Source organism: Mytilus edulis, chromosome 6 (assembly GCF_963676685.1).
Source record: "Mytilus edulis chromosome 6, xbMytEdul2.2, whole genome shotgun sequence".
Lineage (NCBI taxonomy): Eukaryota > Metazoa > Mollusca > Bivalvia > Mytilida > Mytilidae > Mytilus > Mytilus edulis.
In genome coordinates, this window is record NC_092349.1 from 58,979,287 (window position 1) to 59,005,659 (window position 26,373).

A 26,373-nucleotide genomic window follows, 5' to 3' on the forward strand; every position below is an offset into this window, starting at 1 on the left:
TATAGACTTGATCTAGAAAACTAAACCTTGTTCATTAATCCATCGAATGAGGTTGAGGTTGAGGTCACTGATGAAACTGTCTATAACAATCAAAACCAAGGAGTAATTTAAACAAAACCAAAGGACCGTTTACATCAACAGTTATAAATAATAAATAAGAAACAACATGCACAAACTCCACTAAAAACCGGGAGTGAAATCAGGTACTCCGGAAGGTTAAGCATTTCCTGCACCGTATACGGCACCCGTCGTGTTATTTCTTTGTTCAGTTCGGTAATGATGGAAGGTTATTATGACTAAGGATAAATATCAGATATGATCAGTGTCTGACACACTTTTGTCATAATGGCCAATCAGCTCATGATGGTATGAAAGGTACGCACTTGTATGTAAATATGTATGGGCACTAATACCACATCTTCCTAGTATATACTGCATAACAAAAAGCAACATGTATATGACAACGCTAGTATATACTGCATAACAGAAAGCAACCCCCACCCCCTCCCCTTTTCCCTTATATAAATAGTATGAATCGTCCAGGTCTTCCACCTTCTAAAATATGAAGCTTTGAAGTAGTGATCAGCAGTAAGTAAACGCCGCAGGCTCGACAAACATTGTAACGTTACTGTAACATTGTAAAATTACTGTAGAGTGGGGTGCTCATTTTCGCCGTGGACACAATTTCGCCGTTTAAGGATTTTGAGGTGTAAAAACTTCAAAGGATGGCTGAAATGGAAGAAATGTACCCGTAAATTATATTTTTATAACAAATATAATATTTTTTTAAACTGAGACAAAATTGCGGCTCCTACCGAAAATGACCGAAAAACGGAAAACGATTTTCGGACAATTTCCTGAATAAAAAACACGATTTCAAAGAAGTATTTCTAAGTAAATATTTGACTGAATGCCCTAATTTTGAATTCTTTATACCTTTGAAATGTCTGCTATTCATCTATAATGCAATTGATTTGATAAAAATTGTTAAAAGCTGCGGTTATTTGGTTTTAAATAGATGTGTAAAAACGGCGAATATGTGCCCCCCATTGACAAAACATCCGGAAATTTCAAACACCCTTTAATCTAACTTTTCAGATGATTTTCTTAAAACAAACCGGTTTTCAAGCTTACGTATATTTTGCATTTGAAGTTATCTTCATATAGAAATATCAGTATACTTCAAAAACATTTAGACCTGAACATAAACTGTAGAAAACATGGAAAGATGTGGCGAAAATGAGCACCCCACTCTAACTTTGTCAAACCTACTCATTGCTACTCTAATAAATTGGTGAAAAAAACCCTTTTTTCCTCTTTTTTTTATTCGAGCAAACCATTTTTTCAAACATAATAAGAATAAAAAAATCATCCAAAAATACAATTACAACAATAGAAAATAAAGATATGATATATAAAAACTAATGAAATCTGTAAAAAAAACCAACCTTGTTTTAAGTTAAAGAACGACAACTCCAACCTCCAGATGTCGCAGTAAATTATTTGCCATTCAATATGGCGTCTGCTTCGGCTCAGCTTGACTGGGTTCCCGATTCTTTGTACAATACAGCCGTGTCTGCCACCGTCGCATCATATTATAGACACAGGAGGGATGTCAAGACTTTGCCTGAAAGTGTCCAATTCGATGTTTATTACAAGGTTAATCAATTGTGCCATATCTATCACTTCTTTCTGTGTACTTTTTTCGGAGTTTGTTTACGTTTCATTTTAATTCACATGTTATCTCACAGGCACTTCATTGTTCCATGTCATGGCAAACTGACCCTCTCTCTTGCAGCAAGTGCCTGTGAATTATTTTCCCTAGATTTTAATCTCTTCAATAACTTATTAAGTATTGAAATTCTTACAAAGCCCCCTCCCCCCTTAAATGTTAGAATTGTTTTTCTCTGTCAGTGAAATAATTAATGAAAAAGATAATGGCCCTACTCATGCATTTGAGTTTTAGATATTCCTGCATTTGCAATGTCACAATGTCAATGTAATTATTTCACAGTATAAAGTTAGTGAGTAAGAATTGTTTGTTGGATTGGTCAATCAACATGACTAATGACACTCCATGTCATGACAGTGGGGTACCGTGACAGTGCAATGTAACACAATTATTTTAAGGAAATTGTAAAAATTAGTCTAAATAGAAGATTTCACGTAAATTCAGATGTAGCAATCTTTAAGTTATAAAGTTCCCGCAAGAATTGATTGCTCAATGATGTATAAGTCTATTGACCGGATATGACCATGTTGACCTTAGGTCATCTGATGTGACTCATTCATAAAAAAAAAAAAAAAAAAAAAAAAAAACAACTTAAGCAAGAATGTACGTAGGTGAGGTAAGGTGAAAATTAATAAATTAAGAAGTTAAAACTAATACTATAAGCTGGTGGAGCATCAATTGAGGATAAAAATAAGCTAAAAATATTGATGGGTCATGGACCTCCTTTTCAAGATATTTGAGATTTAAAATATAACGGGAAAAGGCTGACTCGGACTTTAACCTTGTATTTCGTTGGTATTTTTGGGGTTTCACACCAAAAGAAAGAAAATCAAGACTCTTCTTAAATTTTGGTAAATGACCTTTCATGAGCCCAAGGAGTCCAAACATTTGACACAAATTACAAAACCTCACCTAGATTTTCTACTAAGTACATCCTTAAGAAGTTAAGATACATGTACATGTAAGTGTACATGTTTTTCACTAAGTACATCCTTAAGAAGTTAAGATACATGTACATGTAAATGTACTTCTTTAAAAGATAAATCAGTCCTGGTAAAAATGTTACAATGTGCATGTCAGAACTCAAATTGCTAGTATAAAATGTCTGTTGATAAAATACATATATACTAGCATTTTTAGACAAATATTCCTAGGTACAAATCAGTCTGCACTGTAAGCCATAAGTCTGATGCCCAAGACTAGTAAAATTGTATTCGGTTTAGCAAATATTTGCAAAACCTTGTTTAGACACATAAGAAAAATGTCAGACTAATACATGCTAAGAGGTGGCAAAAAAAAAATTACTTGGAAATTGAAGTTGGAAAGTAGATTTTTTCATTTTTCAAATACCCTATATAATATTTTTACAATCATGGCAATTTCATGTATTTAGTCATTTTCCAGTAAAAATCTCAAATAATGGTCTTGGACTTGATTACCAAATAAGCTCATCATAGATACCAGGACTAAACTTTGTACATACACCAGACGCACGTTTCATCTAAAAAAGACTCATCAGTGACGCTCGAATCCAAAAAAGTTAAAAAGGCCAAATAAAGTACGAAGTTGAAGAGCATTGAGGACCAAAATTCCTCAAAGTTTTGCCAAATCCAGCTAAGGTAATCTATTCCTTAGGTAGAAAAGCCTTAGCATTTCAAAAATTTAAAATTTATATAAACAGTTAATTTATAAATATAACCATATCAATGATAATTCATGTCAGCACAAAAGTGGTGACTACTGGGCTGGTGATACCCTCGGGAAAATAAATCTCCACCAGCAGTGGCATCGACCCAGTGGTTGTAAATAAGCTCATCATAGATACCAGGACTAAATTTTGTACATACGCCAGACGCGCGTTTCGTCTACAAAAGACTCATCAGTGATGTTTGAATCCAAAAAAGTTAAAAAGGCCAAATAAAGTATGAAGTTGAAGAGCATTGAGGATCAAAATTCCTAAAAGTTTTGACAAATCCAGCTAAGGAAATCTATTCCTGAGCTAGAAAAGCCTTAGTATTTCAAAAATTTAAAATTTTGAAAACAGTTAATTTATAAACATGATAAAGATAACCATATCAATGATAATTCGTGTCAGCACAAAGGAACCAAGGAAACATAGTCATGATAGTAGGGTTTTTATGCATGTTTAAAAATATTTATTTACTACATATTTATACAACTACAGTTTTTAATCATGTTAATTCTATAAGTGCAGAATTATGAGGGAAGTTTGTTTCATTCATTATTTTGAAATTCGATGCTATCAAAGTACCTGTTCCGTGAATACTTTTAAGTTAAATTCATATTCATTATAAGATATGTTTTCAAAACTTTAGATTTCAATTTTTTTTTTTTTATACATATATTTCACTATAGCTAATGTGGGTTATTTTTGTAGAGCCCACAATTTTGTATACTCTATTTTTCATGTATGTAAATTGTTTATAAACTGTCTGTTCAATTAACTTGTACAATAGCAATGAATATTTAGTAAATTTGTTCAATTAACTTGTACATGTTGTAAAATAGCAATAAATATTTTTCAGCCAAAATTAACATATCGTTTATCTTGTTTTCTATTCTGAGCCAGAGATGTAAGCATATTCACTTAAATCCACTAGATATGACATTAAGAGGCTGTCCAAGTAAATATAAGGCAAATTCTGTGATATGGGTGGCACAACATAATTTTTTTCCCACTGAATTTTTGATTCCAATGCAATGTTTATATCATACAAAGGATATACATGTCAAAGATATTTTTGAATCAACAGTGGATGTCTCAGAAAATGATTTTAAAGTTCACTAACAATGCAACAAAATTTTGTACAAAATGAAGAGTTATCTCCCCTTTTCAATGAATTTTCAGTGCTTTCTATTCTCTCTTTAATTGTTGCAATTAATAAAAAAACAAAATTTAACTTTGAGAAAGAATGAATTTGTGATATGAAATAGATGAACAACTTTTAAAAACAAAATATGTCATGTGCCATCCACTGCCTGGTTTTTCCATGAACACCCTCTTAATTACTAAAAACGTAAAATGATTTCATGCCAAATTGAAAGATGAAACTACAATGTATAATCATTTAAATATTAAAACACTTTCTTTACCATGTTTACCTTGCTAGCACTAGGAGTCTAGGATAACAGTTGTAAATGTTTTATATGCACAATGTATAGTATAAACAGTTCATTGAACTTAAACTAGTATTTATGCATTTTTTCTAGTTGTATAATCAAGGAAGATTATGCCAACTTGGTATGGAATTTTCAGAGTTGGATACTTTCCTGAAGGTTTTAAATGTTAATGACAAAAGGTATGATTTTAGAAATTAGACATGAATATTTTAATAAAGTTTTGGCTATATTTATGCACTGTTTAAGGAATGACTGTAATATTTTTTCGGTCTATGAAGAAATAGCATAAAGAATGTGGTGCAATCTGAATAACCCACTACGCTACATTTAAAGTGTGCACCACATTTTTTATGTTATTTCTAATAGACATAAAAAATATTACAGTTATTTCTTATAATTTAATTCTAAATTCCATTTTAAATCAGTGTAAACCATGAAAAAATGTTGATGATGTCACGGTCACATGACTAAATTATGCCTATGAGCTGATAAACAAAACAATGTCAGCCAATCAGAAAACGCGTTACATCCTAAATTAAATTATATTGTTTTGTCTTTAGATGTGCATTTTATTAATATGAAAATTTTTTATTCTTCTGAAAAAGGTGTCATTTAGAAAATAATATGACTAGAAAATCAGTCAATTATGTAATCATTGTAATCCAGCCATGCACGTTTAAAAGCATTGCAGTATTTCTAAGTTGAGTGTTTAAAAGACATTTTTTGAAAACATTTTTAAATTTAAGTATGAACATGTACAACCCTTATGAAGAAAGAGAAATATGAGACAGGTCAAAGTTGTCTTCAACGCTAGACTATGATTATTTCTACTATACATGCTATAGTTCATGTGAAAAATAGTTTAATAATAATTTACATGTAAAAGACTTTTAAATCATAATAAATATGTATTTTGAATTAATTGTTGACTTCCTTTGTTTCTAGACACCTACTTCACCACTGTTTCCAAGCATTGATGGACCATGGTGTGAGGGTCTCCAATATATTAGCAGATGCATTTTCTGGTCAGTTCTCCACAGGAACTTGCAATGATGAGTCCTCAAAAGAAAAGGCCATTCAGCTAGGGTTATCTCTAGGTAACTATTTATTATGTCTGTGGACTGCCTGTCTAACTGTGAATAAATGAGTATGAATTGGTAATCACAACATTTTGTTAAACATAAAAGTAATTTTACTAATTTATTCATTTTAGTTCATATTCTCAACCGCAAAAACATTGTTTGCAGAAATTGCCAGTATAAAGAAATTAGGAATTTTATTTTTTGATACCAACATTATTAGCTCACCCTTGCAGGCATGCTTGATGTTCTTGCTAAAAAAGTAAAAAACAAAACAAAAAACACGTTATTCTATAACATTTTTATAATTTATCAGATGTTTCATGGTCATGATAATTGTACATGTTGAAATGACCGAATGAAAAACAGTTATAATGGAAGAGTACATAAAATGTATAACATGGTTTATGGTAATGTTAAGTAAATAAGAGTGACCATATCAAGTTTTGAAATGGAAAATTTAGAAGAAATTTTATTTATAAGAGCTGCAGGTATACTTCAATATACATGATATATGTATATGTTGGATTTTAATAAATGAAGATATAGTAATGAGACAGCAACCTCATGACTGTAACAACCAAAAGACATACAGTAAGCTCAGATCATTGTGATGTTTTTAAAGATACGAACATTGGTAAATGATTTGCAATGATAAATGTGCATTTTATTTCAGAATGTACAGTGTGTTTGTTTTGCTCATATTGTAAACTAACGATATTCTTCTTTGTATCTTACAGGTGGATTTTTGGGAGATGCAGGATGGTTTTCTGCTGCTGAGAAGGTCTACAGGGTCTGTTTAGATCTAGCACAAACAGAAACATCAATATCTAGTCAGTGTAGAGCATTAGAATGTTGTGTTAAGTGAGTATCTTATGAGACCTTGAGGTTGTTTTATGACATTATGCTGTGCAATAAATACACAGGCACTCGTCTCAGACAAAAAAATCCTATATGCCTTTATATAACACGAGGTAAAATATCAGCCGATGGCAAAATTCCGTTTTATGCTGATTTCTCGGCTGTCAACGCCACTTAAACTTGAAAGTATTGCAACATTCGATAAAACTCATGCTATTATCAGATAAGTCATGGATAAAGACCAAATGATTGGTAGAGACTTTTTCATGATATTGGAGTCTTTAGTTTTGGTATTATATGAAATAAAAACAGCAGACATATATTTTGCTAGATACATATATTATTGTCTCCAGTACAAACATTTTGAATTTTTCTGCCATTGTAGATGCTAAAAAAAGTACTTTTTTTTGCAATGGGAGATACATTTTTGTATTTGATATCACAGACTAAGATTGATTGCTTGAAACTTTATTGAATCAACCAGGGAAAAATAACACCATTTGAAGTTTTTGAAATTTGGAATAGATGTATGAAATAACTCTTTATTTTATTTTCAGATTATTGCATGTACAGAATGCTAACTGTAAATACACAGAAGCCAATTGTACTAGTCACCAAGCCTCCCAGATCTTACAGAAGGTCACCAGTCAGGGTGTCAAGGTCAATACTGCAGCTTATTATACAGAATGTTGTGCTCTATTATTTGCTGAAAGTCAGTATAATGAGGTATGCTGTCAGTAGCAATGATAAAGGTTACAGTCATACACATAATTCATGAATCTCTTGATTATTAAAAAAAGGAATAATTTTCATACTTCGATGTAGGACCAATAGAATAAGACACTATTCTTTAGAACCAGAAACTAGAAATGAGGCCAGATGTAAATATTTGTAGTACAATTTTATCTACTTAAATTACCACTATAAGACATGTAAGACCCTTAACTTTTTGTGAGTTTTGCATCCTCTTACTGTCTTGGGCATTAATTTATTGAATAATATAAATTTTTGAGATATCTTTGTCATTTTCTTGATTCAAACATGATTTCTCCTCTTTTGAATAACAGAAGTTATGAAATTTATGAGAAATTTTTATAAAAACTGATCTGTTATACATATCTTGTAATATTTATAAAAAGAAGAAAAAAGGGAATATATTTTTTAATTTCAATTTGCTTATCAGAATTGATATACATCATGTACATAGAATAAAAGATGTAATTGATGCATGTACTAAAAAATCATGTTCCAATACAAGTTTGCCACTTGAGAATAAAACCCATTATATTTGATACTTAGATTTAACTAAATGAACATATTTTAGGCAATGAAATTCTGCAGACTTGCTGTTCATGAATTGTCACCAGTTCTTCCATGTAAGGTAAGTAGATATTGAACTTAACTGAACAACAAATTATAAAAATTAGTTGAAAAAGTCTTAACTTATCATATCTAAACAAAACATCAAATAAAGACAGAATGTGGCGTGGTATATATCAATTCCTCATCTCTAACAACAAATAGAAATGTAGTACAGATCTGAGTGGACTCACAGTTACTGACAGCTAATTCAAAGCTTATAACAACTAAGAAAAAAAGTTTAAACTAAAACATCAATCAGTACACATCCAACATCCAATGGATTTTGTGTAAAGACTTCATTAACATTCATAGGTAAACATGACCTTGTGCAATGCAAAAATAAAGGTGTCTTCAGATTGTAGTAGCGTGAAAGTACATGTGTGTAATATTTAGTATATTTTTAATTTATTTGTGACAAAACCAATTTACATGTATATATACCAATAAAAAGTTTTTTCAAAGATTTAAATACAGTGTAACATAATTAAGTGAACATTGCTGATAGGTTTATATCGTAAGCTAATACATTTTTTTTTTATAAAAAGAAGTATTCAATTCTTAAATAATGATTATATCTCTCAATGTGTTTTTATTTTCAGACCCTAGTCAGTGTGTTGAGACAATGTTCAAAGGTAATTATATTATTTCTAATATAAACCAAACTTATTGAAGAATCTGTCGAAAACTTCAAACAACTAGCTGTCAATTAATAAAGTTATATTGATTTAGGACAAAAGGTTCATGTTAAGAAATTAAACCTATTTTCAGAGTTCAAAGTTTACCCTATGACACTACCTTATTCACTAGACAAGTAATTTAGGACGAGTTGACAAATCATCATAGATTATACATTTTAATAGTGAATTTGATAGAAATATTTGATAAGATTTTTTTTTGTAATGACACTGGAAATGTAAGCATATTTTTACTCTATCTTACATATGTATATGATTCTTTTTCAAGGCTTGTGTTGTAAAGCGGGAATTCATTAGAGCAGAAACATTGATCAAGCATGCAGTGCTTTTTGCTAGGTATGTGAAGTTTAGACATAACGAATACTTGATGTTGTACAGAAAAAAAATTCCAAAATTAAGATTTACATGTTGGTACTTTCATAGTGCATGTAATGTTCAAATCACCTGAAAACTGTGTTCACAAAATCTATACCAAATTAAGTTTTGATCCTGATTTCAAGGTTTTCAAAACATGAACAACTCTAATAAATTTTGTATTTGAGACAAACAGGAAAGTGTTACATATGAATAAAAGAAGATAACAAATAATACTATGCAACTATATTTATCATAGTAACATTGTGTATGACAAAAAATATGTATAATGTTAAAAATATTTTAATTAGATTACAACTGGTCTAATGGACCTATTACTCAACATCAACGAAATAAATCCCACAACAAAAAATAAACAAAACAAAAATAGGTAAAAAAAATAGAACCAACAAAAATCTCACAACCTAAGAACCTAACACAATCAAAGAAATCAATAAGTCAGTTTGACTTTTTACTTAAAGTAGACAATTTTTTCCACAACATATTTAGTATTTAATCAATAGTGATATATTATATAATGAATTAACAGCGTAATTTGTATGTTTTTAGAGAGAAGTTTGGCATTCGCCATCCCACATATGCTGATGCCTTACTTGATTATGGTTTCTATTTATTAAATGTAGACTCTATTACATCTGCTGTCAAAGTTTACCAGGTAAGACTAAATTAAAATAAAAATCACAAATGTGAATAAGGGTGAGAAGGAAGGGAGTGTCTAGGTTTACAGAACCCTTTTTACAGTTTTGAGCCAATTACAAAACTGTTGGTATTTTTATACGACCGCAAATTTTGAAAAAATTTTCGTCGTATATTGCTATCACGTTGGCGTCTGCGTCGTCGTCGTCGTCGTCGTCGTCGTCGTCGTCGTCGTCGTCGTCGTCGTCGTCGTCGTCGTCGTCGTCGTCGTCGTCGTCGTCGTCGTCGTCGTCGTCGTCGTCGTCGTCGTCGTCGTCGTCGTCGTCGTCGTCGTCGTCGTCGTCGTCCGGCGTCCGAATACTTTTAGTTTTCGCACTCTAACTTTAGTAAAAGTGAATAGAAATCTATGAAATTTTAACACAAGGTTTATGACCATAAAAGGAAGGTTGGTATTGATTTTGGGAGTTTTGGTCCCAACATTTTAGGAATAAGGGGCCAAAAAGGGCCCAAATAAGCATTTTCTTGGTTTTCGCACCATAACTTTAGTTTAAGTTAATAGAAATCTATGAAATTTTGACACAAGGTTTATGACCACAAAAGAAAGATTGGGATTGATTTTGGGAGTTTTGGTTTCAATAGTTTAGGAATAAGGGGCCAATAAAGGGCCCAAATAAGCATTTTTCTTGGTTTTTGCACAATAACCTTAGGTTAAGTAAATGGAAATCTATGAAATTTAAACACAATGTTTATGACCACAAAAGGAAGGTTGGTATTTATTTTGGGAGTTTAGGACCCAACAGATTAGGAATTAGGGGCCAAAAAGGGACCCAAATAAGCATTTTTCTTGGTTTTCGCACTATAATGTTAGTATAAGTAAATACAAATCTATGAAATTTAAACACAAGGCTTATGACCATAAAAGGAAGGTTGGTATTGATTTTGGGAGTTTTGGTCCCAACAGTTTAGGAAAAAGGGGCCCAAAGGGTCCAAAATTAAACTTTGTTTGATTTCATCAAAATTGAATAATTGGGGTTCTTTGATATGCCGAATCTAACTGTATATGTAGATTCTCAACTTTTGGTCCCGTTTTCAAATTGGTCTACATTAAGGTCCAAAGGGTCCAAAATTAAACTTAGTTTGATTTTGACAAAAAATGAATCGGTTGGGTTCTTTGATATGTTGAATCTAAAAATGTACTTAGATTCTTGATTATTGAAGTTTTTTTGGTCCAGTTTTCAAATTGGTCTACATTAAGGTCCAAAGGGTCCAAAATTAAACTTTGTTTGATTTCATCAAAAATTGAATCCTTGGGGTTCTTTGATATGCCAAATCTAACTGTGTATGTAGATTCTTCATTTTTGGTCCTGTTTTCAAATTTCAAATTCTACATTAAAGTCCAAAGGGTCCAAAATTAAACTAAGTTTGATTTTAACAAAAATTGAATTCTTGGGCCTCTTTGATATGCTGAATCTAAACATGTACTTAGATTTTTTATTATGGGCCCAGTTTTCAAGTTGGTCCAAATCAGGATCAAAAATTTTTATATTAAGTATTGTGCAATAGCAAGTCTTTTCAATTGCACAGTATTGTGCAATGGCAAGAAATATCTAATTGCACAATATTGTGAAATAGCAAATTTTTTTTTAATTAGAGTTATCTTTCTTTGTCCAGAATAGTAAGCAAGAAATATCCTATTTGTGCAATAGCAAGAATTTTTTTTAATTGGAGTTATCTTTCTTTGTCCAGAATCAACTTAAATCTTTGTTATATACAATATACAATGTATATACACTTTTTACTACCAACTGATAAATTTAAATAATCTTTACCATTCAGTGATAACAAGCAGTTTTTTACATCTTAATATTTTATGATGTATTTAAATGAGTAGTTATTGTTGCAAACTCCATTAGAAATTTGAATTGATATCAGTTTTGAAAAAGGGAAACGGGGATGTGAAAAAAAAGGGGGGGGGGGTTAAATTTTTCTCATTTCAGATTTCAAAAATAAAAAGAAAATTTCTTCAAACATTTTTTTGAGAGGATTAATATTCAACAGCATAGTGATTTGCTCAAAGGCAAAAAAAACCTTTTAAGTTCATTAGACCACATTCATTCTGTGTCAGAAACCTATGCTGTGTCAACTATTTAATTTTAGATTTAAAAAGTTTGAAGAAGAAATCTTTAATTGATTTGTAAAATCTTGGCATTTGTTTTGTGTAAAAAAAAACCATGTAATGTCAAAAATTTGATCACAATCCAAATTCAGAGCTGTATCATGCTTGAATGTTTTGTCCATACTTGCCCCAACTGTTCAGGGTTCGACCTCTGCGGTCGTATAAAGCTGCGCCCTGCGGAGCACCTGGTTCTAACATTGATTTTTATGCCCCACCTACGATAGCAGAGGGGCATTATGTTTTCTGGTCTGTGCCTCCATTCATCTGTGCGTCCGTCTGTGCGTCCGTCCGTTTAGTCCCACTTCAGATTAAAGTTTTTGGTCAAGGTAGTTTTTGATGAAGCTGAAGTCCAATCAACTTGAAACTTAGTACACATGTTTCTTATGATATGATCTTTCTAATTTTAATGCCAAATCAGATTTTTGACCCAAATTTCACGGTCCACTGAACATAGAAAATGTTATGAGTTTTATGATCTTTGTTATTTTAAAACAAAATTAGACTTTTCACACCATTTTCATGGTCCACTGAACAAAGAAATTAAAAGTGTCAGTTTCAGGTTGAAGTTTTTGGTCAAGGTAGTTTTTGATTAAGCTGAAGTCCAATCAACTTGAAACTTAGTACACATGTTCCTTATGATATGATCTTTCTTATTTTAAAACAAAATTTTACTTTTGACACCATTTTCATGGTCCACTGAACATAGAAATTAAAAGTATGAGTTTCAGGTTAAAGTTTTTGGTCAAGGTAGTTTTTGATGAAGCTGAAGTCCAATCAACTTGAAACTTAGTACACATGTTTCTTAAGATATGATCTTTCATATTTTTAAACCAAATTAGACTTTTGACCCTATTTTCATGGTCCACTGAACATAGAAATTAAAAGTGTGAGTTTCAGGTTAAAGTTTTAGGTCAAGGTAGTTTTTGATGAAGTTAAAGTCCAATCAACTTGAAACTTAGTACACATGTTCCTTATTAGTTGATCTTTTTACTTTTAAGGCCAAAGTAGATTTTTTACCCAATTTCACGGTCCATTGAACATGGAAAATGATAATGCGAGTTGGGCATCCGTGTACTTTGGACACATTCTTGTTTGTTTTATACTGCATCTAAAAATGGGTATAATTCCTAACACAAATATAGGTAATGAAATATGAACACGAATATAAAATCATCACTAAAAGAAACCCAGATTTTGAAGAAAAGTGATGTGAAATGAAATCCACTTTGCAGGAATTATCACTTTGTGACTACATTTTGGTATACTATGGATTAATTTAATTTCTTTTTCAGCGGGACCAATTTTTGTAGATTTTAAGGGGAAAATCATATTTTCGTGGATATTTAATTTCCTTGGTTTGTCAAAGCCTGCATAAAAGCCAATAGACAACTCATTCTTCTTTGAACAATGTGATTTATAGTACCAAAAAATGTAACTATCATTATATGGAGGTGTTTTCACAATTTTTGTACTTTTGAAGCAGTACCATAACAAATAATTGTTCATTAAATTATTTATTCAGATGGTCAATACTGTGGATTCATTTATTTTCGTGGGTACCAATTTTCGTGGATTAAAAAAAACTTGCATATTCGTGGATATTTAATTTCGTGGTTTTGCTGAAGTCTGCATACAAACCTATAGAAAAATTATCATTCGTTGAATATTTAATTTCGTGGTTTGACTGTGCCAACGAAATCCACGAATATTGGTATCCAACGAATAATAATGAATCCACAGTAACTACATGATTCATTTTATCAAATTAAAGTGTGGTTAGATTTGAATATATTTCTACTGTTAGATTGCATTAGACATAAGAATGTTGGTATTTGGAGGAAAGAATCTGTTTGTAGCTGTAGCACATGAAGACTTAGCCTACTCATCGTATGTAGCAGAATACAGCTCAGGGAAATTTAGAGATGCTAGGTAAATACTTGATGTGTAATGCAAAAGATCCTTTAAGCTACATGTTTTTACAGCTCAAATGTAAAAAACATTTGCTTCAAACTTGGTACTGACAAATAAATTCAGGTTATGGGCAAAGTTTTACTGAGTAGAGCAGGCTATGTAAGACAAAGTGCTTCACACAGCAAAATAAAATTGATTGATTTTCAAAAATGTTTGTTGATGTAGTGGTTAAGGAAATAAAGTCACAATATTTTTACTGTACATCTCTTTTCTAGGGACTTTTCACCCTTTAAGTGAAAAGGGTAAATCTTTAAAAGTTTACCATAGAATGAAACTCACATGACTCATATCTAAATTAACAATTTTCTTTAAATATGTGTTCTTCTTATCACTTCTGAAATACAAAAAAAGTGACCTACCAAGTGTATAGATCTGTGTTGTTAATTATTAATTTTTTTAATTTCCAGGGAGCATGCTGAGATGGCTATTGACATCTTAGGATTAATTTTACCTGAAGATCATTTACTGCTTTCATCATCAAAAAGGGTCAAAGGTCAGTGTTTAGGCTACCTTTGTTATTATCTATAGATAGAAAACATGACATTCAACAGTGAACAAAACCCAGTCTGTTAATAGGCCATAAAAGGCCTCTATATGATAAAAAGTGAAATTTCAGACAAGAAAACCAATGACCTGATTTATTTTTAAAACAATAAAAGAAAAATCAGTTAGACCACCAGTGAATAACAGGTTTTGATCTGATTTTGACAGCTAGACACAGAATCTGGCTTGGTCAAACAAGTTTACTAGTGCTCCAACCTCTCATAATTAGTGGTATAACAGCACAACATGAATACTAACTGTAAAAATAATTTAAAGTACTTTACTCATCAGGTCCACACAACTTACTATAAAAGCCACATACTAAAAAGATTAAAGACACAAACTGTTGAGCTCAGAGTTCTCATAATCACTAAAGGCAAGTTCAAAGTCAATGAAAATTGATAAAATTAATGCATTTTTCTAATACCTATTATCTGACTTCTTTTTCTATGATATTGGTCTAGTCCTACAATTTTTACAAATGTTTCATTAACTGCAATAGAAGAATAAATAATTTTATTACATTGTTTAAAATGATATACATTGATTTCCCAGTTAAATAAAAACTGATAATTTCACATGTGAAATAAACGTGGTTATTTCACTCTCTGACGTCATACAACAATAGGTGTTGTCAAGAAGTCGATAACTGGGGATCAAAACAAATTGTGAATGCGTAGAAAAAAGATATAGTTCCTGACATGTTTTATATTAATTTCTTTAAAAAAAGCCATTTGCCAATGTAATAAAAAGAATAACTAATTAAAGAATTCAAATATCAGAAAATATTCAACTCGTGACCGAACAACACTGATAATTAACTCATGCGCTACACACATTCGTGAATTAATGTGTTGTTCGGTCACTCGTTGAATATTTTTCTCTATTTAAATTCTTCGATTAGTTATTCTATAAGTATTTTGTGTTTTCAGCTTTGATTTTAGAAGAAATAGCAATAGACAGCCATGATAAGGAAGACGAAGACAGATACTTACAAGAAGCTCAGGACTTACATTTACAGTCCCTTGCTCTAGCCAAGAAAGCATTTGGTGAAAATAATGTTCAAACGGCTAAACATTATGGAAACTTAGGTAGACTGTATCAATCTATGAGAAGATATACGGTAAGTCTGCATGGAAAATAAAGTCTTCTTTAAGGTGGTACCCAACATTTTAACTTAAATAAATTTGGCTCGTTTAATTTTCATAAAATTTTGACAAAGTATTGACTTTGACCCTTAAACAAAAATATAAAAAAATCAAAAATATAAAAAAATCAAAAATTTTGAACCAACTGTTTTGTCAGAAAAATTACACTGGTTATATAGTAGTTTGACAAACACCAAATTTAATGTTCCCTTTACAACACAATGTAATTAAAACGTTAAGCCGATTTTACAGAGTTATCTCCCTGTAGTGTTAGGTACCACCTTAAAGGATGGTAAATTATATATACAGTCAAACTTATATATTTGGACTAGTGAATGTGATCTTATAAGAGAGGTTATCTTTGATTTGAAGTTCAAAATGTGTTAATATAGAAATAAGAAGATGTAGTATAATTGCCAGGATCAGAGAAAATACCCCAACAGAGACCAAGTGGAATAAAAGTCAACCACTTTAGGTAACTAAATGGCCTACAACAATGAGCTAAACCCATACATATTCATATTGGTACAGGGGGAAACGAAAAGGGCTTACATTCAAGACAGGATTTTGCTAAAAAAAATGATTGTAAATTAGCTGAAGTTAGTTAAAAAAGTTTATTGTTTGGATAAGGCCATAGTTATTATATTTTTAGTTTTACGAAATTTTCTTACAAAACCAATGGGTAGGAGGACGAAAAAAAAAAAAAAAAAAATTCAAGATTTTCTTTTTTTTTTTATTTATTTCGTTTTACGGACACCTATTAAGAAAAGAATGGGTAGGAGGGAAGAAAAAAACAACTTCCAAAAACAAACTGCAGAACTTCACAAATGATGACATGCGCTTGTGCTGTAACCATGGATTGATTTAATACTCTTTAGTATGTCAGTATCTATGTACTTTATCTGTTAAAACAAATTTTAATTCAAGTATAAATACTTTTTTTATTTTTTTTTTACAATACAACAGACATCATGGACATGTCAGACAATGACAGTTCAATGTTCATTTTTGGACTTTTTAACTTTTTTGGCATTCCTGGTCGCAGGTTTCATTTTCTTCCAATGCATCCTTTGTATATGGGCCGCACAATACTGAAGTCTTCCTTCAGCTGAACTATTTCAGGATTGTTTGCAATGTCTTCAAAGTCCCCGCAAAAAAGCAAACATCATTGAAAACCTGTGTGATACCTATGTAAAATAAAAGATGAAAAAAATTCAGAAATTGTTTCATTCATGCCAGTGATTCAATCATATCATACCACTTTTTCTGCCTTGTACACTTTTAATATATTTATATATAAAATAGGAATTTTGTTTTAAACTGAAAAATACAATTTAGATTCCAAAATTGTTTGAGACTCCAATCATGTTTGTGTATGAGGGTTTTGATTCCCTCCTCTAGGAGACAATACAAATGTTATCCTGGGGCAAGGTTGGACAGACTATCCTAAGTAACTAAGATTCAGTCAGAGTGGACCTCAGCAGTGGACTGTTTGCTATTGCAGTATTCGCTACTAATATGTTTTTTTTCACATATATAAGAAAAAAATCTCAGATAGAAACTACTACAAAATTACAGCTATAAATATTGTTTTCATGCATTTCACCAACACACAAATGTTGCATACTTTCAAAATTCATATTTAAGAATTGCTTTTCATCATGATGAAATTCTAATTTAAAAATACATACCTGGATAAATGATAATAAGTCACCTCCATCAGACTTTCACAGGACAAGGATTCCCTAACAATGACTTTGTCTTGATACACATTTGGCCAATAGATGTATCAGACTCCCCTTTTACTTTGTTTTTGATAACCGCAAGTTCAAAAACAAAACCAACATATACGCGGAACCACTGCACCATGGTGGCCAAAAACATTTAAGTCCTTTCTAACATCGATCGCTAAGTGTAAATTCCTATTCTTTCAAGCGCTGTGCAGAGTCGGATCGAAAATACAACTAAAAACCAAATTATTTTATTTTTATATCAAAGCACCGCGGCGGGCGGAAAAAAAATTTAAAAAAAATTGTCGTTTTTCAATTTTATTTTTTTTCCAATTCGGCAAAAGTTAGGGTCGGCAGATTCGTAAAACTAAAAATAAAATAACTATGGCCTAATATGAAATTATTTCTGGTCACCGAGACCTGAAAGGGGTTCTAATACAAACATTTAGATATATTTAAATGCTTTTAGATTAATTTTATTTTTCTGATTTTGTTTTACTGTATTTGTAGGAAGCAGAAGAAATGCATTTAAAAGCAATAGAGATCAAAGAGAGAATTTTAGGTTCTGATGATTATGAAGTAGCATTATCCATAGGACATTTAGCCTCTTTATATAACTATGATATGGAGAAATATGACGAAGCTGAGAAACTTTATCTCCGATCCATAGCTATAGGTTAGTAAAAAACAAAATTGTTCTGTTTGATGGATAAATGTCAGTGTTGTTCCATTAAAACATTCATGGTGCCCACGGAAGGCACTTGCAAAATGGGATAACCACGTCTGGAAACAAATTTTAAAAATTTCACTTCCGATTCCTCTCTACATATCTAAAGATTAAACCCACCCAGCATTGGAGTGTATTCTTAGGTCCTGTGCCATGTATTTTATTTGTAAGAAAAGCTCTCATTGATTTTGATGAACATAATAGAGAAGTAAAATACACCAGAGGGACATTCAAACTCTCAAGTCAAATATAAACTGACAACGCCATGGCTAAAAAAGAAAAAGACCAAAAGACAAAGTGGATGGAGAGTTGTCTTATTGGCACTTACACCACATCTTCTCACATAACTCAGCTTTGACTAGCTTTGACAAAAAGTCACTTTAACAGTTACTGGTACTGAAGAATTTAAAAAAAAAGTTGACTTTGAATCTTCTTTTACATCTAATGTGTTAATGTATAATTTCATAAAATAAATCTACACATTGATATGAACATATTTAATTTTCTTTACTCTGTAAAATTCTAAGGTCTTTCATCAGAAAGTGCTAGTTATTTGATATGTTGATGAACAAAGATGCCTTTATGTTTTCAAATATCCTGTTATTTTATTAAAAAATGAGGCAGTTTGTGAATTTTGAATTTTTTTTTTTATTGTAAATTGTCTGACAACAAGACATACAATGTCCATTTCTGTTTCATGAAATCTTTTTCCTGAACACCTTTTGTTCAATAAGGTTAATCTCCGACTTTTTATTTTTAACCTTTAAAATGCAAGATGATGGTTTATGTTTTTCTATGTTGATAAGCTTAAGGTCATCTGCATGCAAGAAATGAATAATTTCCCTTCAGCTTGTACACATACATAAAATTGAGAATGGAAATGGGGAATGTGTCAAAGAGACAACAACCCCCCCAAATAAAAAACAACAGCAGAGGGTCACCAACAGGTCTTCAATGTAGCGAGAAATTCCCGCACCCGGAGGCGTCCTTCAGCTGGCCCCTAAACAAATATATACTAGTCCAGTGATAATGAACGCCATACTAATTTCCAAATTGTACACAGGAAACTAAAATTTAAATAATACAAGACTAACAAAGGCCAGAGGCTTCTGACTTGGGACAGGCGCAAAAATGCGGCGGGGTTAAACGTGTTTGTGAGATCTCAACCCTCCCCCTATACCTCTAACCAATGTAGTAAAGTAAACGCATAACAATACGCACATTAAAATTCAGTTCAAGAGAAATCCGAGTCTGATGTCAGAAGATGTAACCAAAGAAAATAAACAAAATGACAATAATACATAAATAACAACAGACTACTAGCAGTTAACTGACATGCCAGCTCCAGACTTCAACTAAACTGACTGAAAGATTATGATTTCATCATATGAACATCAGGCACAATCCTTCCCGTTAGGGGTTTAGTATCATACCATCATAACATATATGAGAAGAACATAACCCGTGTCATGCCAACAACTGTTTTTAGAATAAATGTGTTTAGTTCCGATGCAAAGACCTTATCAATGACTCAATATTAACGCCAAAATATGCAATCTTTAATGACTTGACAACAGTATCGTAATTATATCCCTTCTTAATAAGTCTATTCAAAGGTTTTGTAAGTTTCTGAGGTGAATACTGACACCTTTGTGCTTTATAAAGAATATTACCATAAAAAATTGGATGTGAAATACCTGAACGTATTAAAAGTCTGCATGTTGAGCTATATTTACGAATAATGTCTTTATACCGATGATAAAATTTAGTAAATGTTTTGACTAGTTTGTGATATCGAAAACCCTGGTGTAATAATTTTTCAGTAATACATGTAGTTTTAAAATAAAAATATTAAATACAGTAATACATGAACAAAAAAAATTCTTTATAACCATCCTCATTTAGCTTTTTTAATTTTTTTTGTTCCATTGTGTTTTAAACAATATAATTCTGTATAATAACACAATCTGACAATAATATCTACATCTAAGGATTATTTTAACAGGTAAACATCTGTTTGGAGATGGTTACAGTGGCTTAGAATATGATTACAGAGGACTTTTAAGACTTTATAGAACAATAAAGAATTACGCTATGGCTGAACATTATCATAACGTCTTACAACAGTGGAACCAGATCAGAGATCGAACAAACCAGGCTGAAGTGGAACCGCTAGAATTTACTCCACAATTGACTTTACCGGAACTCGTACAAAGTGTATTTGGTGACGTTTCTTGAAAATGAACAAATTTGTAATTCAACTGGTTTTGATAGTGTTTGTGGAAGAAGAATTGTAAACGAAAACCTGAATCCTCACTTTCAAAGTTGGTGGAAGATTGATTGTGAGTGACAAATTATACGAAGTGGAGTAATCATGAATATTTATGATCACTGTTATACGAAAATGTTGATGTCTCAGCTTGCTGCTTTATGTTTAATTATGAGTGATCATGTGACTATACAGTTTGACTGTATTGTTGTTCAGATTGTCTGTACTGCTTTATAGTTGGACAGTTTGACTGTATTGTTGTACAGGTTGATTGTATTTCTGTATAGGTTGACTATACTGTTGTACAGTTGGACAGTTTGACTGTATTTTACAGATTGACTGTACTGTTGTATAAGTTGAATGTACAGTTGGACATATTGACTGTACAGCTTAACTGATTAACTGTACTGTTGTGCAGATTGCTGGTATGTTGTACAGTTTGACTGTACTCTTGTACAGACGATTTATGATTAGAATTATCAATTGTTATTGTGAATAGCAATATGCTATTAACTTTATAGAAATAATGTTATTGATTTTGCCAAAATGGTGAAGAACATGTTGTTTTCATGTTTTGTGATCCTTAACATGTTGTTTTCATGTTTTGTGATCCTTAAGCTTGTTGATTTTGATACCATGGTTATAGGAGAGTGCTTTCAATGTTTGTTAGTGGCTGTGAATAGACAGTCTTAATTTATTTTGATTTATTCTGTGATTTTATATAATACTGGTGATATATATATATATCATATAGATATGTACTGTTATAAAGTGCTGATAGAATTGTTTGCTACATTTTACTAAAATACTCAATAGTACTATTAATAATCTTTTTTAAAATTAAAAAATAACTACTTGACAAAAATCATAATATGATTTGGTCCAGATTTTTTTTTAAATGAATGATGATATGACATGAAGTTTCAAATTATGAATCATACTATTTATGAAAAAAAACCAACAGTTTTAGGTATCTGACTACCACAATTTAAAAATGTTTTAACCTCTGTAGCATAAGATATGGTGAAGCTTCCATATGTGTTATTTTTATTCCTTGTTTAACAAGATCGATCATGTTTACATTGTAATAGTGATGCTAATTTAATCATGCTAACAAATTATTTACAGAGTTCACGGACTTGTAAGTTTTTGAATGAATAAGATTCTTAGCTGGATGGTCTAATGAAAAATTTGAAAAAGATAGTTTATTTTCGTTTCGTTTTCAATTTATTAGGACATCTTGGGAACATTTTCATGAATAGGGATCATCAGAAGTAACTTTTTTAATAAGAAAAACATAATATCCTTTTTATCACATGACCAAAAACAGTTTCATAAACCTTTGTTTTAAGTAGCATTCAATACATTCTGATCTTTCTGGTCTAGACATTTCCTCCTTTTTTACTATTTTGCTCATTTATATGATTAAAACTTGAATAATTGATTGCACTGACACAAAAATTAAAACACATGATATTGAGAAGTATAAAACAAATAATGATTTTTTTTTTTTTGAAATATAATGTTTATAAATCCATAGTATTCATATTAACCTCATCTTTTGGTTATGGCCAACATGACATTTTGTCTTTATCCAGATTCAAATTGTTTCAATGTCATTGATTGATCAATAGTTTTCAACCTACCTGTTGCATTACTCTTGCACTGATGGCAAAATTGTAGTGTTCCTATATTTTGACCTCTCTAAATTGATTCTACAGAACAAATGATATCACTAAAAAGCTGGTGAAGGGTTATTTTCAGGCTTTCATAGTGTGCCATAGTGCTTTGAAGCTATAATTTCATGCTTTTCATTCTAAAAGGCTTTAATTTGATGTGTATTATGTCTTGGATGTTTAAAAATGTTTAAAATGAATACAAAATTGCTTTATCTGAGGCATGCATCTCAAATATGTATTGTGACATTTGACTGTAAATATCCATTATTACTTTAAGACTTTTCCAGAGTTACTGTGACTTGACTGTTAGTGTTGCTCTCCACCTATTACAACTTATTCAAAATTCTGACCAAATTGCAATTTGTTTTATGAAACCAAACTGTTCAACTGGTCAGAAATTTGAATAAACTGCCGTAAAAAAAACACAGTCAAGTCATGAAAGTGCAAGGTGATAAAATAAGATATACTTACAACCCTATAAGACTTTTAACTCCACATTAATGTTGATGTGATAATTCAGTCTATCAGAAAAGTCGTCTATATTCACAAGAATCAGACATTATGTGAATTAAAACATTTCATATTCAATAAAATATGTGTGAAATTACAATATGTTTGTAGGAAGATTCCATGGGGAGATAATATTTTTATCTTTCAAAAAGTCTTTATTCAAAAGAATAATGTTTTAGGTTATCTCCCCATGGAAACTTATCAATAGCGTATTGTTATTTCACACATATTTTACCAAATATATGATGTTTTAATTCAAATGATGTCTGATTCTTATGAATATAGTAGACTTCTCAATTTTATTATGACTATAATACATCTATACAAACTGTAACACTGATTTTGTCACAACATTATTAAAGTAGAGTTAAAGTCTTGTAAGTATGTTTTATTTTATCACCTTGCACTTTTACATTTTGATTGAACAGTTTTGTTTAAAATTCTGACCAGTTGAACAGTTTGGTTTTATAAAACAAATTGCAATTTGGTCAGAATTTTGAATGTGCTGCAATAGTCAAAGAGCAATACTTACAGTCAAGTCACTGTAAATGCATGAATGCATTGGAGGCATTTCTAAAAACCCAATCACTTATAGAATAAAAAAATAATTTTTACTATAATTCTTACAAAATTCTAAGGAAAATGCAGCCACCAGCATATAAGATTGATTTGAGTGAACAGCAGTACACTACTGTTGCCTTTATTTATTCCTTACTTATTCTTCAGACAGATTTATTTTGAAACAGCCCTTATATATAAGTTGGACAAATTTAATTATATTCCTTATAAGAATTCAATTGGTTTTTTTTATCAAATCTAAATACATAAAATTAACACTGCCATTGGTTGTAATTTTAAGTTTTTCATCTGTTAGATATTTCAATACCACTAAGAATTTCTTTATTGGTCTAATCTTGTTACAAATTATCTATGGAATACATAAGGGTGTGGATTCTAGTACAATATATTTGATGTGGCAGTAATGGGTTAATAAGATATAATGAATTCAAATGAAGCCATCATCCAAAAGATCTCTTATTTGTAAAGTCTGATATTTGAGCTGAGGCTCTTTTTCTCTGAAGTCTTCAACTATCCAGCTTTAAATTCCCAGATTCCCAGAGAATTTAAATTTAGTCTTGTATATTCGAGTAATAGTAGTTAATTTTTTAATTTGAATTTTCACTTTCCATTTGATTTTGAATTGGACTATTTTATATTTTGGTACCTGTTTGGCAAATTAATTATGGATTTATAAGCTAAATAAAGATGGAAAGAATAGAATAAGACCAAACTTAGTTTGATTTGAAATTTATGTAAATCCAATTTATACCCCTATTGGAAAACTCCACTGCCTAAATATTTAAAATCGCATATCTGTTATTTTCAATGGCAGTTCACATTATAGAATGGGTATTAAACTCATACTCTACCCCCTTCTTTTTTTGTCTAATCACCCACTCGGTAGTTTATCATAATCAAACAAACTGTGTCCAAATTTTGCTTACAAGGATCTGAAAATGCTCTATTCTTTCTGTTTTAAAGACCTTTCAGGATTCTATAGTTTCATTAATACACACCTTCAGAAAATTGAAGGCTGATGTAATAATTACAAGACCAGAAAGTAAGATGTAGTGTTGAAAGATTCTTGTAGGTAATCTTGGATGCATTATATGTACAGTATATTTTTATCAGATAGGTGTCAAAATGATAAAAAAAAATACAATGATTAACCATGAAGGTGCATTATATTACTAACATTTCTTTTCTATTCTTATAACACTTTCATTGCTTTTTTTTGTATAGAACCTAATACATAAGTAGCCATTAGAACAATATTTAGTGATGATGTGGATGTTTAAGTTATGAAATGTATACCAGTATTTATTTGAAAGAAATTGATCATGTTCATATACAATGTATTTGAATTTCATTGAGGTCATTGTCATTCAAATGTGAAAAAAATAAATAATAACAAACTATATTTTGTGTTGTTTCATTGTATTGAAAAACCTTTTGAACTGAATTTTTGTCAAGCCTGCAACTTTTGTTGCAGAAAGCTTGACATAGGGATAGTTATCCGACTGCGGAGGCGGTGTTAGCTAACTTCTTAAAAGCTTTATATTGAAGAAGGTGGAAGACCTAGATGCTTCATACTTTGTATATGGATGGCTCATGTTACGAAGTTTCCGTCAGTCACATGTCTGTCCAATGTCATTGACCTCATTTTCATGGTTAAGTGACTACTTGAAAAAAAAGTTAAGATTTTTGTAATGTTAAATTCTCTCATATTATAAGTAATGTGATTTCTATTTTTGGTATGTGCGTACCTTGCAAGGTCCTCATGCCTGTCAGACAGTTTTCACTTGACCTCGACCTCATTTCATGGATCAGTGAACAAGGTTAAGTTTTGGTGGTAAAGTCCATTTCTCCGATACTTTAAGCAATAGGTCTAATATATTTGGTGTATGGAAGGACTGTAAGGTGTACATGTCCAACTGGCAGGTGTCATCTGACCTTGACCTCATTTTCATGGTTCAGTGGTTACAGTTAAGTTTTTATACGACCGCAAAAATTTTAATTTTACATCGTATATTGCTATCACGTTGGCATCGTCGTCCTGCGTAGTCGTCGTCGTCCGAATACTTTTAGTTTTCGCACTCTAACTTTAGTAAAAGTGAATAGAAATCAATGAAATTTTAACACAAGGTTTATGACCACAAAAGGAAGGTTGGGATTGATTTTGGGAGTTTTGGTCCCAACAGTTTAGGAATAAGGGGCCCAAAGGGTCCAAAATTGAACTTTGTTTGATTTCATCAAAAATTGAATAATTGGGGTTCTTTGATATGCCGAATCAAACTGTGTATGTAGATTCTTAATTTTTGGTCCCGTTTTCAAATTGGTCTATATTAAGGTCCAAAGGGTCCAAAATTAAACTTAGTTTGATTTTAACAAAAATTGAATCCTTGGGGCTCTTTGATATGCTGAATCTAAAAATGTACTCAGATTTTTTATTATTGGCCCAGTTTTCAAGTTGGTCCAAATCGGGGTCCAAAATTAAACTTTGTTTGATTTCATCAAAAATTGAATAATTGGGGTTCTTTGATATGCCAAATCTAACTGTGTATGTAGATTCTTAATTTTTGGTCCCGTTATCAAATTGGTCAACATTAAAGTCCAAAGGGTCCAAAATTAAACTAAGTTTGATTTTAACAAAAATTGAATTCTTTGGCTTTTTTGATATGCTGAATCTAAACATGTACTTAGATTTTTGATTATGGGCCCAGTTTTCAAGTTGGTTCAAATCAGGATCCAAAATTATTATATTAAGTTTTGTGCAATAGCAAGAAATTTTCAATTGCACAGTATTCACCAATAGCAAGAAAACTTCAATTGCACAGTATTGTGCAATAGCAAGAAATTTTCAATTGCACAGTATTGCGCAATAGCAAGAAATCTTCAATTGCACAGTATTGTGCAATAGCAAATATTTTCAATTACTCAGTATTGCGCAATAGCAAGAAATATCTAATTGCAATTTCAATTGGAGTTATCTTTCTTTGTCCAGAATAGTAGTTGAATCAACTTAAATCTTTATTTTATACAATACAGATATATAATTAATATTTCAATTGGAGTTATCTTTCTTTGTCCAGAATAGTAGTTGAATCAACTTAAATCATTGTTTTATACAATATACAATGTATATTCACTTTTTCTACCAACTGATAAATTAAAACAA

At 31.0% G+C, this 26,373-nt stretch overlaps 1 protein-coding gene across 1 annotated transcript; it reads left to right on the forward strand.

The window, feature by feature from the left end:
- Positions 1–1,494: 1,494 nt before the first annotated feature.
- On the forward strand, positions 1,495–24,613 carry LOC139527975 (amyloid protein-binding protein 2-like). The gene is made up of 14 exons (XM_071323719.1): positions 1,495–1,659; positions 4,964–5,052; positions 5,819–5,970; positions 6,693–6,816; positions 7,371–7,539; positions 8,138–8,194; positions 8,775–8,807; positions 9,139–9,206; positions 9,795–9,900; positions 13,862–13,986; positions 14,436–14,521; positions 15,504–15,694; positions 17,960–18,125; positions 20,182–24,613. The coding sequence occupies exons 1-14, from the start codon at positions 1,516–1,518 to the stop codon at positions 20,412–20,414; spliced, it is 1,743 nt and encodes a 580-aa protein (XP_071179820.1). The 5' UTR covers positions 1,495–1,515; the 3' UTR covers positions 20,415–24,613.
- The last annotated feature ends 1,760 nt before the right edge of the window (positions 24,614–26,373 follow it).

What these genes read in the sequence shown, in the direction of transcription:
- LOC139527975 (XM_071323719.1), top strand. Translation starts at nt 1,516, where the DNA reads ATGGCGTCTGCTTCGGCTCAGCTTGACTGGGTTCCCGATTCTTTGTAC. An exon ending in AATTCGATGTTTATTACAAG is followed by an intron (nt 1,660 to 4,963) that starts GTTAATCAATTG and finishes CATTTTTTCTAG; the next exon opens with TTGTATAATCAAGGAAGATT. An exon ending in TGTTGAGACAATGTTCAAAG is followed by an intron (nt 8,808 to 9,138) that starts GTAATTATATTA and finishes TTCTTTTTCAAG; the next exon opens with GCTTGTGTTGTAAAGCGGGA.